This window comes from Equus caballus, chromosome 5 (genome assembly GCF_041296265.1).
Source record: "Equus caballus isolate H_3958 breed thoroughbred chromosome 5, TB-T2T, whole genome shotgun sequence".
Taxonomy (NCBI): domain Eukaryota; kingdom Metazoa; phylum Chordata; class Mammalia; order Perissodactyla; family Equidae; genus Equus; species Equus caballus.
This window is the reverse complement of record NC_091688.1, coordinates 78358036-78373505: the sequence shown is the minus strand read 5'-3', so window position 1 is coordinate 78373505 and position 15470 is coordinate 78358036. Positions and strand designations below refer to the sequence as shown.

Sequence of the window (15470 nt, the reverse complement as noted above, 5' to 3'; positions counted from 1 at the left end):
TTCTGCCTACCTCCTCTCTCCAGCCTTCCTTCCTAATGGGCTCCTTCACCTATCCGGGCTCCTGACAGTCATTTAAGCTCCCCAAATTCTCCATGCTGTTCCACGTCATCACACTCTGCAAGCCGTCCCCCTGAAGTACCCACCTCCCCTAGACCTGCTTTGCTGGCATTTTCACTGGGAGGCCTTCTCTGACTCTCCTATCGCCCCGTCTCTACCCCAGCAGGGCTGGTCTCTCCCACCTTCGCTCATTCCATCCCTCTTTGGTTACACATATGCCACATCACATCGTAGTTCTCTAATTTTTTTTCTGCCCTGAGGGCAGGGTCTAGTTCTTACTCCTCTGCATATCCTCAGGGCTCAGCCTAGCATAGGATAGCCCTGTCAGAAAAGCTTGGTGAAGGGTGATTAGAATGTTGATGTACTTTTTGAAAATGGAGGCAGCACAGGAAACTTGGAATAAGACCATATGAAAATGCTTGTATGCTTCGACATTTCTGTAATGCTTTCGTGTTCAGAAAGTGCTACATGGCCATGATCTCATCTGAGGTTCACACCAGCCCTGAGAGGGAGGCAGAAAAAGAATTCTTATCACTAGTTTACAAACGAGCAGCCTAACACTGCTATCATGTGACTAGTCCAAGGTCACAGCTGGAAAGCATCAGGGCAGAGGTTGAAGCAGAATTGCAGATTCTGCCTAGTAGGCTGAATGATGGTGAGTGTGCTGTCCTTAGCTGGGGGAGCACTGATTAAGCAACTACGTGCGTATAGCTACTCGCTATCCTCAATGGTGAGAACAGCATGGATCGGGGGCTAGCATATAAGGGCCCAAGACTTATTTTTGTATGGCCCATGAGCTAAGGATCAATTTTATATTTTTAAGTGGTTAAAAAAAATCAAAAGAGTAATATTTTATGACGTGAAAATGATATGAAATTCAAATCTATTCTATAAATATGGTTCCACTTGAACATAACCATGCTCCTTCAAGGACGTATTGTCTCCGGCTGCTTTCATGCTGCAACGGCAGCGTTGACTAGTTGAGGCAGGGACTGTAGGAGCCACAAATCGAAGATATTCCCTATCTGGCCCTTTATCAAAAAATGTGTGCTGAGTCCTGGCACAGACTCTGCCCCTGCTCTTTAGAGTTTAAAAGTGATCAGTTTTTAGCGCCTCTCTTTTCATCTCCATTTTCATTCGGTAAAGATGGAAGACACACCTTATGTTGGAATTCACAGTGAAGTGAAAAGAACTTGTGAAAAATTGACCAAAACAAGCAGTATTTGAGTTGCTGTATATAAAAATAAAGCTAGACAGGACTGTGCATTCTCAGGATTAACCCTCTCAGCTGGACTGATGACATGCTTGCAGCATGAGGCATCACAGTCCAGCTCTAACGGAAAGAATATGCCCCTGGATGAACCAAAGCCACCACAAGTGAACGGTGCCCCCTGGAGCTGTGCAACACGGTGGCGCAGGGATAAGGATATATGCAAAAGCTATACTTAAAGAAAATTAAAATAATTCTGTTTTTAAGAAAATTGAGTTCCGTATGCAGAAAACACACCAACTACAAACTGCACACAAGAGACTGATCCCTGGGAGTTTGGTCTCATCAGCCTTAAAAGCAGCATAAAATAACAACGGTGATGCCTTCCATTTGCACATTTGTATAGTGTCTTACAACTGACAAAAAGCCTTCACTTACCTTTTTTCATTTTAAACTCCTAAGAACCCTATAAAATAGGGCTATCTAACCACAAAATTCTCCTACTTTCCAGAAGTAGTGGTTTGATTTGCTGAAATAAGTCCAAAGGCATTTAAAGGTCTCTATGGTGTGCATCATGCAAGAAATATACACACTTCTGGGAAGAGGTCCATCCAATCAACCGGCTGTGGTTTGACTTTGTCACTCAGAATCCCCATGAGGTTTTAAACAATGAGTCTCCCCTAAAGAGACCTCACATGTGAGAATTTACGTTTTAGAGCAAGGCCTGTGTGATGGATGGCATTGTTTTAAAATTCTTAATGGACTTACGTTATGATCTAATCCTCTTCCCCCACCCCAAATAGGGGCCTTCTTGCAGAGCTAAACAGAAACAGTTGTTGCTTATTTCCCTGAGGTGAAGTTCCTTCCCGATTTCTGCACATAAACAATAACACGCACAAGCTGCAGAACTGAGGTTAAAGGATTTTATCCTCTAACTTTTTTCTTCCAAAATCCCCAATAACCACTGAATATTACTAAAATAGTTTGATCTCCACCGGAACCCTATAATTGAGCTGGCATGTTGAAAGGAAAAGAGTGGATACAACAATATTTACTTTTGGTTTAAGGGTAAGATGGTAAGAAAGGAATCCTAGCTATCGCTGTAAAGAGAATTTTAACAATAAAGATTTCTTTACAGAAAGAAAAAACTATAATCAACATCCTGAATTAAATCTTTTCATATACTCTGAGCAAATTTTGGTCTGCCTCTTGAACCAGAATTTTCCTCCTCAGATTGTTAGGCATGGTTTTCATAAAAGGAATATTTCTGGGGTTATGCATGAGTAACTGACCACAGTTGTTGGCCTCCAGCTTTCAATTTGGTTCTTCTAAACACAGTGGGACAGAGCAGGCCCACAGGGAAACAAGGTGTCTAACCGGTACCCTCAGTGATCGTTATTTGGCAAAGAGGGGAGGAGGGGGAGATGAGGGAGCTGGTGCAGATCATTTAAGATGTAGTTTACTTTACTTCACTGTAAATGAACCCCTTCTCTAGGTTCTTTCAGTATTTATAGCATTCACTGCAATTACCTGTTTGCTTATCTGCATCCTTCTACAAGATCAGTGGTTCTCACCTACGGGTGATTTTTGCTCCTCCAGGAGACATTTGGAAATGCTTTGGATTATCAAAACTGGGGGTGGAGGGGTTTGTTACGGGCATCTAGTGAGTAGAAGCCAGGGATGCTGCTCGACATCCACATGCACAGGACAACCCCCCACAACAGAGTAACCCAGCTGAAAACGGCAATAGTGCCAAGGTTGTGAAACTCTGCACCAGACTGTAAAGGCCTTAAAGACAGGCTAATTTGTCTACTATATGCCAAGCATATAGCAGGTACTCAATAAACACTTTTTGGAATAAATGAGTGTAAACACCATGTATTTCTTCTTATTGTGCACATTCCCCAGCAACCCAACCTTCACGCTGCTTTCAGAGCACTCTTCCTAAATGATCCAATCAGCAGTTTCCCTACTCGAGAGCTTTTGATGGTTCTCACCTTTTAGAGGTGCACCCTGGAATATTTATGGATGAAATGAAATGTCTGAGTTTCCTTCAAAACAATCCAGGGAGAGGAAGTGATAAGACAAGACTGGCTATGAATTGGTAATTGTTGAAACCAGATGAAGGGTTCGTGGGAGTTCATTCTACTATTCTCCCTATTTCTGTATATATTTGAAATTTTCCAAAGGAAGAAGTTTTTAAAATGTGAAGCGCATTGAATAAGAAAATCCCAGTGACCGCCCCCCGCCCCCCACCCTTACTGGATAGAGACCGAATGCCTTGGCCTATCGATTAGGCATTTCTACCATCTTTCTACTCAGCTTCCCCTCATCTTTACCTCAGCCTGAGGTCAAAACCTGGCTGATGATGCTTTAGAGTATTTTTGTTCTGGAAAAATCAAATGTGTTCCAAAAAGTAACGCCTCTCTTGGATTAACTTCCAACTGACGTTCATGACTTTCCCTTCCACTCCCCCTGAAAAACCTAGGTTGGTTAAGATGTTAAGAGGAAGGAAAGGAAATTAACATTTACTGAGTACCATGATATGCCAGGTGCTGTTCTGAGCACACTTTTATTTTTAAAAAGTTATGTGGTGAAAATTCAGTATTTTAAACATCTAACTTGCTAAGATTTACATATTGTATATAAATTATGGCAAATTTGGATGATATTTATTATTCTTTTATGTCCATTTTCTTGTTTATGTGCCCTAAATTCAGAGAAATGATTACTCTTCCCTTTCATCATTTAAAAAAAATTATCACTGACGTGGTGTAACCATTTTTATCGTGTAAGCCCAAGTGTTCTCAAACGCTGTAAAAAGTGGTCACCGCATCCAAGGCAAACAGCACTAACATGCCTATACTTCAAAATATTTCAGAAAATATGGTAGGGTGGCACCACCTCAACTATTTTAATTGTTTTGCCATAAACCGTAAAATGCATAAACTATTCACATTTTCTGGGTTTTTCCGTGAGTTACATTTCGAAGTCACAGAACTTCTCCAAACCTCTAATACTTTCTTAAACAGTTTACATGTTTCCCAGCATCTTAACCCTTTGCGTGAACAGATCTTTTTCTAAAATTCTTTATCTTCTTTTTAGTTCATAATCATTAGAGTATGGGCTGTTAACTTGAATACCAATGTGACATACATGAACAGGGGAAGGGGGTGGGAAGAGGGGTGTGAAGAGATAGTTGCCTATGTTGCTTGCAGCGGTTTTTTTTTTTTTTTTGCTTGAGGAAGATTAGCCCTGAGCTAACATCTATACCAACCTTCCTCCACTTTATATATGGGATGCCACCATAACATGGCTGATGAGTGGTATAGGTCCACGCCCAGTTTCTGAACCTGTGAACCCAGGCCACCGAAGTGGAGCACACCAAGCTTAACCACTACACCATGGGGCCAGACCCGCTTGCAGTTTTGATTAAATACTAGAATCAGCTACCACCTAGGATAAGGCATAGGATCTGGAAATCAAAGTGCCCGGATTTCAATCCCAGATCCACCATTTATTTAGATGTGGTGTGACCTTGGCCAAGTCACTTAAGCTCACTCTTTACTTGCCTCACAGAGGGACTAAGAGAATTAAATACAAGTATCCACATAAAGCATTTAGCCCAGAGCCTTTTACTAAGTAAATGCTCAATAAATGTTAATCATCATCATCATCTCCATCACACTATCATTGCCACCAGCACCATCATCAATTACCGAAAGTTTAAGCAGCAAAACAATGCTAACCCAACACTGGTTCCCAAGGGGCTGAGAGAGCAAACGTAGCCAAAATATGCTGTGGAAGCTCAGGAAAGTTCCACTAAAAACAGTTGCCCAGAGGAGGACCTAGAATTATTTATTCAATCTTGATGGCTTATTCTCTCTGTCCAGAGATGGCAGAAACACTGCCTGAAATGTGTCCGTGCTATTGGCATCGGTAGCTACAGAGCAGTTCTCAGCTTGGCTGTGAAGGTGATAACCAGAGCCTTTAACTGCTGTCCCAGAAAACCCAAGTGTTGAGAAATAAGATGGACCAAATTACCAGAGAGAGCTGGGACTTTGGCACAGCCTTTGAAGAGTGCCTGTGTAGTTGAAAGGCCAGTGAAATGTCCCATTGGTTGGGAAATTTTTACCCAAAAAGTTAATCCTAATAAGAGATCTACCCACTTCTAGAGATACTATAGTATCTGTGCTTACTACAGTAACACACAAAGCTGTCTGGTAGGAAGAACATTTGTGACCCTGTTATTATTCAAATAAACCAATACTATTAAGCAAATGGTCATATTCCCCTTTCAATTGACTATTCCAATTCACTGAGAGTCAGAAGGAAAGCAGACTCCTCTGGCCCGCACTGAGGAGAAATGATTTTAGAATCAAGAGAAAATAAACAAAAAAGGTGAGAGGAGTCACTCACCGAGTTGAAAACTGCCGGGAAACCTCCCTTATCCAGGGCAGAGTTAGCAAGTATATTTGCATATAGCCCCTGGGAAGCTGGCCTACAGTAATCTCCTCAATTTGTTGAACAAACCGAAGCAATAAACTTTCTTCACCACATGCTTCTCCACTAAACTCTAATCTCAATTAGCAAATCTCATGAAATTGCTTTGATATTTGGTAAAACTTTCCTCTTGAACTTTTACGTAAAGAAAGCACTGAACTTTCAGGATAATTACACTATATTTAAATAAAGGTAATTACCTAATTTACAAGAGGAATTACTTAGAAAAATACCACTAGACTTAAAAGAAAAATGAATGAATTACTGGAAGTTATACTGCTGCAATATTAACGCCTAATTATTGTCTGGCATAGGAAAAAGCAAGCTGCCGCCTTCAATTACCAGCAGAATTACCTCCCCCAAAATAGGTAAGAGTAACAGATGGAGTATGAGGTAGCTGTTGCTATTGTTAAACCACTTTCACAGTACAAAACAGAGCCAGCTGCTGCCCAGTGTGATATACTTTGCAGCGCAATTCATTTATTCTTCTTTCTTTCCCCTGGACCCAATAAACAACAAACTATTTGGGCAATCCATTTATAGAAAGACTGTGGCGGTTATAACTGTTTCAAATCGTTGAAAACGAACCAATAAAACGAAAACAAACAACAACAAAAACGTTGTTGAGGAACCAATAAACATCTAATAGGCACATTTCACACCAACTTTAAATGGCCGGGAAATGAATGAAAAATTATTTTGCTTCTTCAAACAGTACAGCTGAGTGTTACAGCTGAAAGGCCTCTGGAAGTCGTCTAGTCCAAACTCCTCCTTTTTCACGGGAAGAAAATGAACCTAGGGACAAGGTCTCCCAAGTCCCACAGGGAGTCAGCAGGAAAAGCTAAGAGCTGTGCCCCAGGCTCCTGGTTCTAAGCCAGTGCCCTCCCCACTATGCTCTCCTGCCTTTCCAAAGTGAGCACATTCCTAGGAAAGGGGCAGATGCCACCCCAGATATGACAGTAGGAATGGCTCTGCTATTTTCACAAAGGCCACTCAACCAAAGAAGAAACTGGATGGCATCCGCATGCCTCTGTTCTGTTAGGTCCTATCCGCTCCAGGGCTGCCCCTGCTGCCTAGTCTTGCAAATCCCACAATGCTCAGTTCAGAAATGCCATCCCTGGGCTGCCCCAAGCCTAGATCTGGTGTCAGCACCACCCAGCAGGTCCCCCAATTAACGCCCAGCAGCTGGAGTCAGGCTGTTCATCGGCGTTTGTCAAGGCCCTTGGTGCCAGGCTCCTCTCTGCCCCTCAAGGTGGTGGAAGGCAGCCTGGGACATTAGTCCGGAAATATCTAACCCCAGAGGCTTGGAATCCACTTTCACTCCCCCCAGCCTTCTCTGAGTTTGACACCTTTCAACAGCAAGGATTCTGGAGTGGCACAGATTGTATCTAGACAGTGACAACTCCAACAGCCCAGATAGCCCATGCAACACTTGGTTCCACCCTCTCAGATGTTGACAGCTGCCTGGTGCGTTCTTGCTTGTTCACGCCCTTGGATGTGTGACGCTGGTCCCTGTCAGACACTCTCCACACAGTCCAGAGGGCCTCGTATCCATTCCTAATATCCCCATAGAGCCCAACTCTGCTTCTCTGCTGGTTTGGCTGGCTCGGCCTATGCCAGGCCTGGCTTTGCCCACCTGTCCTCCCAGTATTGATGCCACACCTTGTGGGACACAACCTTTCTTTCCTCCCAGAAGATGCACTTTGCTAAATGTTCCTGTGTGTGTAGGAAGAGGCACTCTTGGCTTCAAGAAACAAATGTGACTGTAAAATTCCAAAAACTAAATTATAAAAATGCATTTGGACAGTGGTTCTCAACCTTCTTTCTGCTCTGGCACCTAAGAAGGATGGTGTTCATAGACATAATACTCTCCCCAAAGGCACCTGCGATCTTGACAAAGCACCACAATAGGCTGTAGCCAGCACAACGTTTACCAGAAGATCACAGGAAGATGGGCTGTGGACTGGGTGCAAGGCCAGCATGCTAGGAGGAACTCTAACCCTTTCCTGCACACTCAAGGAGGCATATGTGAACGCAAGGCAGAGTGACACCGTGACAGGGACAATCTTGACTCTGATCTAATATTTAAGGAGGATCAATATTTAAGGATCACTTGCAAATGTATCACTAAACAGCCACAGGCAGCAGGAGAGCTAACTAAATAAAAGACTCCTCGGGCAAAGAATCCTAAAGCTACTAATTGGGCATTAATCTATCTTTTGAATAAAACTGGACTCTGATTTACAGTATGGGAGCTTCTTCCCAAGCAGCCCGCAGGCCCCTACTCTCTGACTGAGCCTCCCGAAACGCACCTTTAGATTCCACTTGGTGGTGGATCACAGCGAGAGGCTTGGTGAACGTCTTCTTATTCTGCATCATGGCCCAGATCATCGAGGCGTCCAGTGAGGTGCAGGCTTCGTCGGGAGGCACGCACTGCAGAGAGGAAGAGCAAAGCACAGAGCTGAGGGGTCACTCGAAAAGGGGCTTCACCAGCTCTGCCTGCAGTTGTCCTGTGTCCCTCATCACACAGCTCACAGTTGTTTACCACAGAAAAACAGGAAATTCGGGTATTTTTCAAAGAACCACAAATAATCTGGGAGATATAATGGCAGGCTCAGTGTATTCTCAGCTGCACTTAAAGATGCAAATATCGCTGGACAGCTTATAAATACTGTCTTTTTCTTCTCCTGTCTTCCCATGAAACAACTGGAGGTTTTAGTGTTATTTAGTCTGAAAAATAAAGAAACCATAAGACAAACGTTGGCCCCTCACCAAGCTGGCTTCACATAAATGGTTCATGTTTGTGATTTGTGACTGTGGGAAACTTCGTGTATTGAATTATGATGGTGACAGATTTTACATTTGTTGTCCAAAAAGATAATCATGTTGTTGAGTATGTTCGATTTTTTTTTAACCCTGGTATAGGCTCACACAAAATGAAGCTTTCCAGGGTCATCTGCTTTCAATGTCCCAAAATGAAGTCCTGGGGAGTTGTGCCCAGGTGTGGAGGCCATGCGATCAGCTGCTTCCAGCTATTTTAAGGCCCAACCTTAGAACTAGCATGCCCAAGCCCAGTGTATCCGTTTTTAAAAAGTATAATCACGTTCCATTGCCTTTTTCTTTAAAATAACTTTGGTTCCTGGTCTAAGCTCCGCAGTAGGTGAGACTCTAATGTAAATGACATCCATTCACTTTTGTTGTAAGAAGAAATTTATCAATCATTTTAAAAGTCTATAGCAAGGCACCCCAGAAAGTTAATCAACTTCCAGCTTTTCCAGGCACAAAAGAGCAAAGACTTTTTTTGGCTTTATTGTCACTGCTGCTCTAAGCAACATGCAAGTTAGACCCATATTACAAGAAGACAACTCCTTCTTCTCCCCCTCAAAAACAGAGAAAGTCTTTACAATAGCCCTCTTACAGAGTGAAACAATGGATTTTTCCGTGGAGAGGAACCATTATTGAGAGGATCCGTATTTTAGGAAAAGCCTTCTTACTTGCCAATTAGTTCTTTAGTTAAGTAAGTCGCTGCTTCTGTGACTAACCTACTGCATGACCTGGGCAAGACACCGAACTCTCTGGCCTCAGTTTCATCAGCAAAGGGCAGAATTGGACTCAAAGATCTTCGAGAACTCTTCCTAGAAGATTCTTTGGCTTTGTCTAGAAAGTACTCAGAAGTCAACAGAATATGGAAATATTAACCATAAGCAGTGAACAGAAGGAAAGTGGTAACAGCTCATCCCAGCTGCGCTCTACAAACGGTGGACTGTCATATCTATTGTCTCATTTGCTCCTCTACCCAGGAGGGAAGCTGGGTACTATTACTTCAGTGTTATAGATGAGGACATGCCGGTTCTGAGAGAGCAAGGGACTTCTTAAAGTCCTGTTAGGAAGCAGCAGGCCTTCCCTCACAGTCTCCATGCTCCTCCCATTGCATCTTGCCTTGACTGTAAATAGCTACTTTAGGTTTAGCGTCACATCCCAGGTCATCCTCTGAGACTTAGAGCTCTCCTTAGAATGCTCTGGAAGGAAATATTAGGACTAATTTTCACAGATATGAAGCTGGGCTGCTACAGGACAGGCTGGTAAAAGCTAACAGGTAAAGGCACCAGTAGGGGCTGGCCGGGTGGCGCAGCGGTTAAATTCGCACGTTCCGCTTCTCAGCGGCCCAGGGCTCGCCGGTTCGGATCCTGGGTGCAGACATGGCACCGCTTGGCAAGCCATGCTGTGGTAGGCGTCCCGCATATAAAGTAGAGGAAGATGGGCATGGAGGTCAGCTCAGGGCCAGGCTTCCTCAGCAAAAAGAGGAGGATTGGCAGTAGTTAGCTCAGGGCTAATCTTCCTCAAATAAATAAATAAATAAATAAATAAAAATAAAATATAAAATAAAATAAATAAATAAAGCCACCAGTAAAGACTCCTGGTAACTGCCAGGCCTCCCCCGCTAGATCTCTAACTCCTAAAAGTTCTCTCTGCCTGCAGGAAGCAGCTGGGTCCCACAGCCAAGCATTAAGTTCCCCAGGGCTTTCTACCACTGTCCACTGAGCCCCAACCTTGAGGGCCACTGGAAGGTCAATGTCCACAAGGCCAAGGCATTGTGCGGGCCTGGAATTGGCCACCCCAAGATATGTCTCTTTGGCATGAGGATTATTTGGGGCTAGTTTCTTTTAATAAACTGCAGACAGGAAAGCAACTGAGGGGTGGAACTTGCTTGCCCTTTGTTAGGAGACATTTACATTGTAAAGGAAATCTCCATCTGTAAAGGAGCCTCCCTCTCTGTACCAGGAAGAAGAGGGGGATGACCTTATCTCTCTATCTCTCGAAACTCTTAATCAATGCCAAAGGCAAGCACTTAAATCTGCATAATAATCTTACTCCTGTTTCTGGTAACCTCCTGTAACTGACTCTCCTCACCCCCAACATCCTGCTTTGTCTTTAGCTGAAGATGATGTTTAAGGTGGGGGCTTCACTCATTTTGGCGAGTTGCTCAGCTTGCCTGAGTCTCTCCCATGCATACATGTTATAAAGCTTTGTTTAATTTTCTCCTGCTATTTTGTCTCATGTGAATTTAATTCATTCTCCGGCCAGACGAACCCAGAGAGGGTAGAGGAAAGCTCTTCCTCCCCTACAGCATCAATGTTTCCAAAAGCAACCTAAAGAACACAATCTAAATCACCCTATACATATGTGCTCCCTGATGACTATAACCAGATTTGCTATATTTTCATACGTATTATAAAATTTTCTTTGGTGTTATTGAAGAAATGAATGCTCAAGGGAATATAACAGTGCCAAGGATTCAGGTCAATGGTAATCTATCTGATAATAATAATTTTTCTCTCTACCTCTACACCGATCTCTTACAATCTATGTATTAATTGAGAGAATTCCACACATACAATACATTATTGATACAGCTGGCTTATTACACTTTTAGACACTGACTGATATGTGACTACAAGAGGATCAGAAGTCAGCTTACATTGTGTGAGATATCTACAGAATAAATGCACATATGAAATTATACATAATTATGGCAGATCACAGAAACAAAACTAAGGCAAAGGACACCTTTCACACACAAGGCCAAACTAATGAGGTAATGAACCTTGCAGATTTCCCCCAGAGTAGCCATTTCAGCAAGGTCAAAGGGTTCTGATTTCTGTTGTGGCAACAGAATGTACTCGTTCAATATGGGGAGTGACGTGAGGCAAACAGGAACTGACATGAAACCGAGAAAAATTAAAATATTTGTTAGTTTCCCTTAGAAGTCCTCCTGAGACAAGTCAACCCTATAACTCACACAGAGAAGGTCAAAAGACAATTGCAATACAAGTCTTGGCGGGACCTGGAAAAATTAATCCTCACACTGAGCTTGTCCTTCGGCTCTCTGCACTTTTGGCACCGCACGCTATCTGAATAGCAAAGATAAAGCCAGACCTCTCCCTCAATGGAAAACAGTCTTGATTTATAATTTGTAAGATACTACTAAGTAGCATGCATGGAAAAAAAAAAAAATCATACTGTCAGGATTTATTCTCTAAGACTCCATAAAACTCACAGTTCCCTGCTAACACGGACTTTGTTACTACAATTGGGCAATTCCCAAACCCCAAACCTCAACCTGCCATAACTCGTGATGAAACTTCTCCATAGGCCACTGCCTCACCTACAAATGTCAAAATAACAGTACAAATGGACAAAGGTCCACGAACCTTAGGTAACTTCTGGGGGTCCTTTTCCTTCTTGGTACACAACGTGAGCTCACACTGCAGAAAGAGCAGTGAGCTGTTGAAGACAGATTTAAAAACAAAGCTGAATCGCTTCTTATCCATCTCGGCTTGTGGGATAGGAAAGTGCACTCTCTTGGGATTGTAGAATTTCACAGATTCGTCTTTAGGGCAAATGTTCTCAATGATGGTGTAATCAGACATCCCTTCGGAGTTCGAATATGGAGAGATAAAGCACGTTTGGATGGCAAATCCCAGTTCTTGGTCAGCCTTAGTAACAGATACCTACAAAAGAACAGAAAGATCGATTCAGAAACGAGTTAGCACCTCACTTTTACTTTAGGCACAAGGGTGACATACAACACGGTCCTTCTGATGAGAGACATTGCTTCAACTTTCACAACATACTTATACAGTCTTCTTTCTAATTACAAAAGTAACATAGACTCATTGAACAAAGAGATGTTTTCCATTCAAACTTGATACGGATGGTGACAGTGAATTATTTAGTTCAAGTGCCAGCCTGGAAGATTCCAATACAAGATGAATAAGTCTATTTAGCCTCCCATAAGTCCTCTGATAAAAATAAAAGCACATCATGCACCTAAAGTGAATTTTCCAAAATAAATAAAACACCAACAGGCAAAGCCCCTACTGTCACAATACCGTATCACTTGTTAAGCAAGCTCTTTTTAAAAATTGCTCCAAAAAAAAATACAGGGGCACCATCTCTTTAACCCAGGCAGGGAGGAATGAACTTCTAAATTGCAACAAGTCCAAGTGAGCCTAAAATATTGCAGTAAAGCTACTGATTCATTTAAAGTCCTGCTTTGCAGTGAGCAGGCAGAGCTGGCCTCTGGGGCTGGATGTCAGGGACGGTGCAATCTGGTGGCGATCACAGGCCTGGCCAAGTGTCCCAGCTGCTCACAGGTCCAACCAGACCTTGCCAAGTACTCTCCCTTCACTCTTTAAGCCCGAGGGTATTTTAAGGGAAATCTAATCTGGAAACGTTTCCAACTCATTTACACTTCCCTCTTACAAAACATTTGTATGGGTTATGTCCAAATCTTGTTAAGGTTCTTTTCTTTAGAAACAAGAAGTAGTGTTTGGCCAAGTGTAAACAGAATTCAAACCTCGAATATCTTGAACTCAGCTAAAATCCCCAGACCAGACTGGATTCTCCATTTGGTGACACATGGATCACTGTATGAACTGCCTCTTCCTTCTGTGTCTCATTCCTTGACTAAACGTAGGATCAAAATAAACTTAAACACTTTAGAAATAAAGTTAGTCCTTAACCATAGGCCAACAGCCCCAGAATCCTTTCAAAAAGCATGGAGATATGAACACACTTTCCATTCTGAGATACGGAGGGGAAATCCCTGACACCATATGGAGCCTTCTGTCCGCAGCACTATTTTGAAAGATCCCTATGTAGGAACTTCAAGACCCTCAACAATGAAGATGGTATAGTAATGTCACTTTGCTGTGCCTTAAAGCTTAAGCCTCAGAACAATCTTGGGGGATAAATACTTTCATCTCCATTTTATAAATGGAGGAAAACTGAACATATAGGATAGATGACTTAGTCAAAATCATATCTAGCAAATACTCGGTAATACCAAGGCTTAAACCCAGGTCTTCTGACCCTGAGTCCATTTTCTCTTTACTATTCCACTGCAGTCACAGGGTCAATTCAACCAGGCCCAAGATGTGGCTGTGGGAGAACACGTGGGAAGAAATTTTTCTGGGAAGCAGTGTTTGGTAGTCCGTAAACATTCACACTTCATTATTTTTAGAATATTTCTGAAAAATAAGATATTTCATCTTGGAAAGATGGCAAATTATATATATCTTATTACTCAAAAGCGCCCTTTAACATGAACTCAGGACTCTCCATGCAAAAATGTGACCGAAGAAATGCAAATCTTTTCTCTAATCTCAAAGAAAGTATGTAATGGCAGAAGGTTTGAGATATGCCAAAAAGTTGCTTTGGAGAAAAAAGTATTATCAATAATTGTTTTACTCTAAAATGGACTGGAAAGGAGTAGAAGGACTACAGGCTTTGGAGGGAGACGAGTCCCAGGAAATCGTGTGCTCTGTATTCATGCACTGTGAACTCGGAGCCTCAGTTTCCTCCCCTACAGAATGAGGGCACTAATACCGACTAGATACAGTTATTGTGAGGATTTGTAAAGTCAAAATTACATGTAAACAACACAGCTCCCAGCTGGTCAATAAATGCCAGCTATTATTAGTAGTACTAGACAGATTCAAATTCTGGGGGTTATAAACAGATTTTTTAATTCCCTAAGACAAGTGAACTAAAAAGAAAAGCTACCATTATGTGACCAACTATCACCCAGAGATGACCAAAGACCGGGCGGCAAAATTGATAATGTCTTGGATTAAAGGAAGGGACTGTAATCTACAGGGAACAGAGGATTCTGGGAGGGGATGTGACAAAGACGGTTGGGAGAAGAAACCTGGAAATAGTTCTTTAGACCAAGCCAATGATTTAGTAAATTTTACTTACTTACCCTAAGTAAAAAAATTTCTTATCAGTAGTGGAGCCCAAACTGGGAAACACAGATGAGGCATGGCTGCTATCCTATTTAGCAATAGACTGACGAATTCTCTCTCATATTTTAGGTAATTTAAAACAACTTTAAAATAAAGCAGTTTATAACATTTCCGTCCCTCCCCAAATTCTCCTCAGTGTACTTGATATTTAAAATGATAGCAGAGAGATTTGTTCCACTTCCTTTTTATCACTTGACAATGTCTTTGACTAAATTTAATTATGAAAAATACAGATGATAAATGAAAAGATATAAATGGGAAAATAAGAATTAAAAAAAAAAATGGATTTCAAGCCAGCCAGCACTGGGAAGATGGGGGAGAAAAACCAAAACACCCAGGGTGGGGAGGATACACAGGAAGATGGGTCCACTGATTAGCATAAAGCAGCAAAGCCATAAATTAGCAAAACCGGCACAACGGTTTGAAAAGAACAGCCTGCCATTAAGCAGCACCAATAAAATCCACAGCACAAAAAGGAGTCACTGACCAACTGCACATGGGGATTGTGCTGCCAGAAAAGCAAGAAGAAAACAACGATCTTGGATTAGACGACGTTTATCATTAGGAACAGCATGTAGAAAACCGTTCTATTCTCCCCAGTGGAGAAAGAAGGTGTACCCAAAGAAAGAGAAAACCGTTCAGAATAGGGAACCAAAGAGGAGAGATCCAGGAAAACGTCTAGAGCCAGTGGGCTCCGTCCCAGATTCAGTACAAATGTGAGAGTTATTTGTCTTTCTAAAATAAAAATATGTGCACTGAAGTCACTTTTAATATATGGAAGTATCCCATTTCCACCCCTTAAGCTTCTCACCCCTCCCACGGTGAAGTATAACACCAGCTTGCGGCTTAGCACCAAAACCAGCTCATCAGATGACGACTTCTCTGTAAGA

At 42.3% G+C, this 15470-nt stretch overlaps 1 protein-coding gene across 8 annotated transcripts in view; it reads right to left on the bottom strand.

Moving 5' to 3' along the window:
* The window catches only part of TGFBR3 (transforming growth factor beta receptor 3), a 187383-nt gene that overhangs the window by 16164 nt on the left and 155749 nt on the right, over positions 1-15470 (bottom strand). For all 8 annotated transcript variants that reach the window (XM_070267306.1, XM_023641670.2, XM_023641671.2 and 5 more), the window contains exons 13-14: positions 11983-12282; positions 8083-8203 (exon numbers count right to left, since the gene is read on the bottom strand). In XM_070267306.1, the coding sequence (XP_070123407.1) occupies positions 8083-8203; positions 11983-12282 (421 nt within the window). The remainder of the gene's footprint in view (positions 1-8082; positions 8204-11982; positions 12283-15470) is intronic.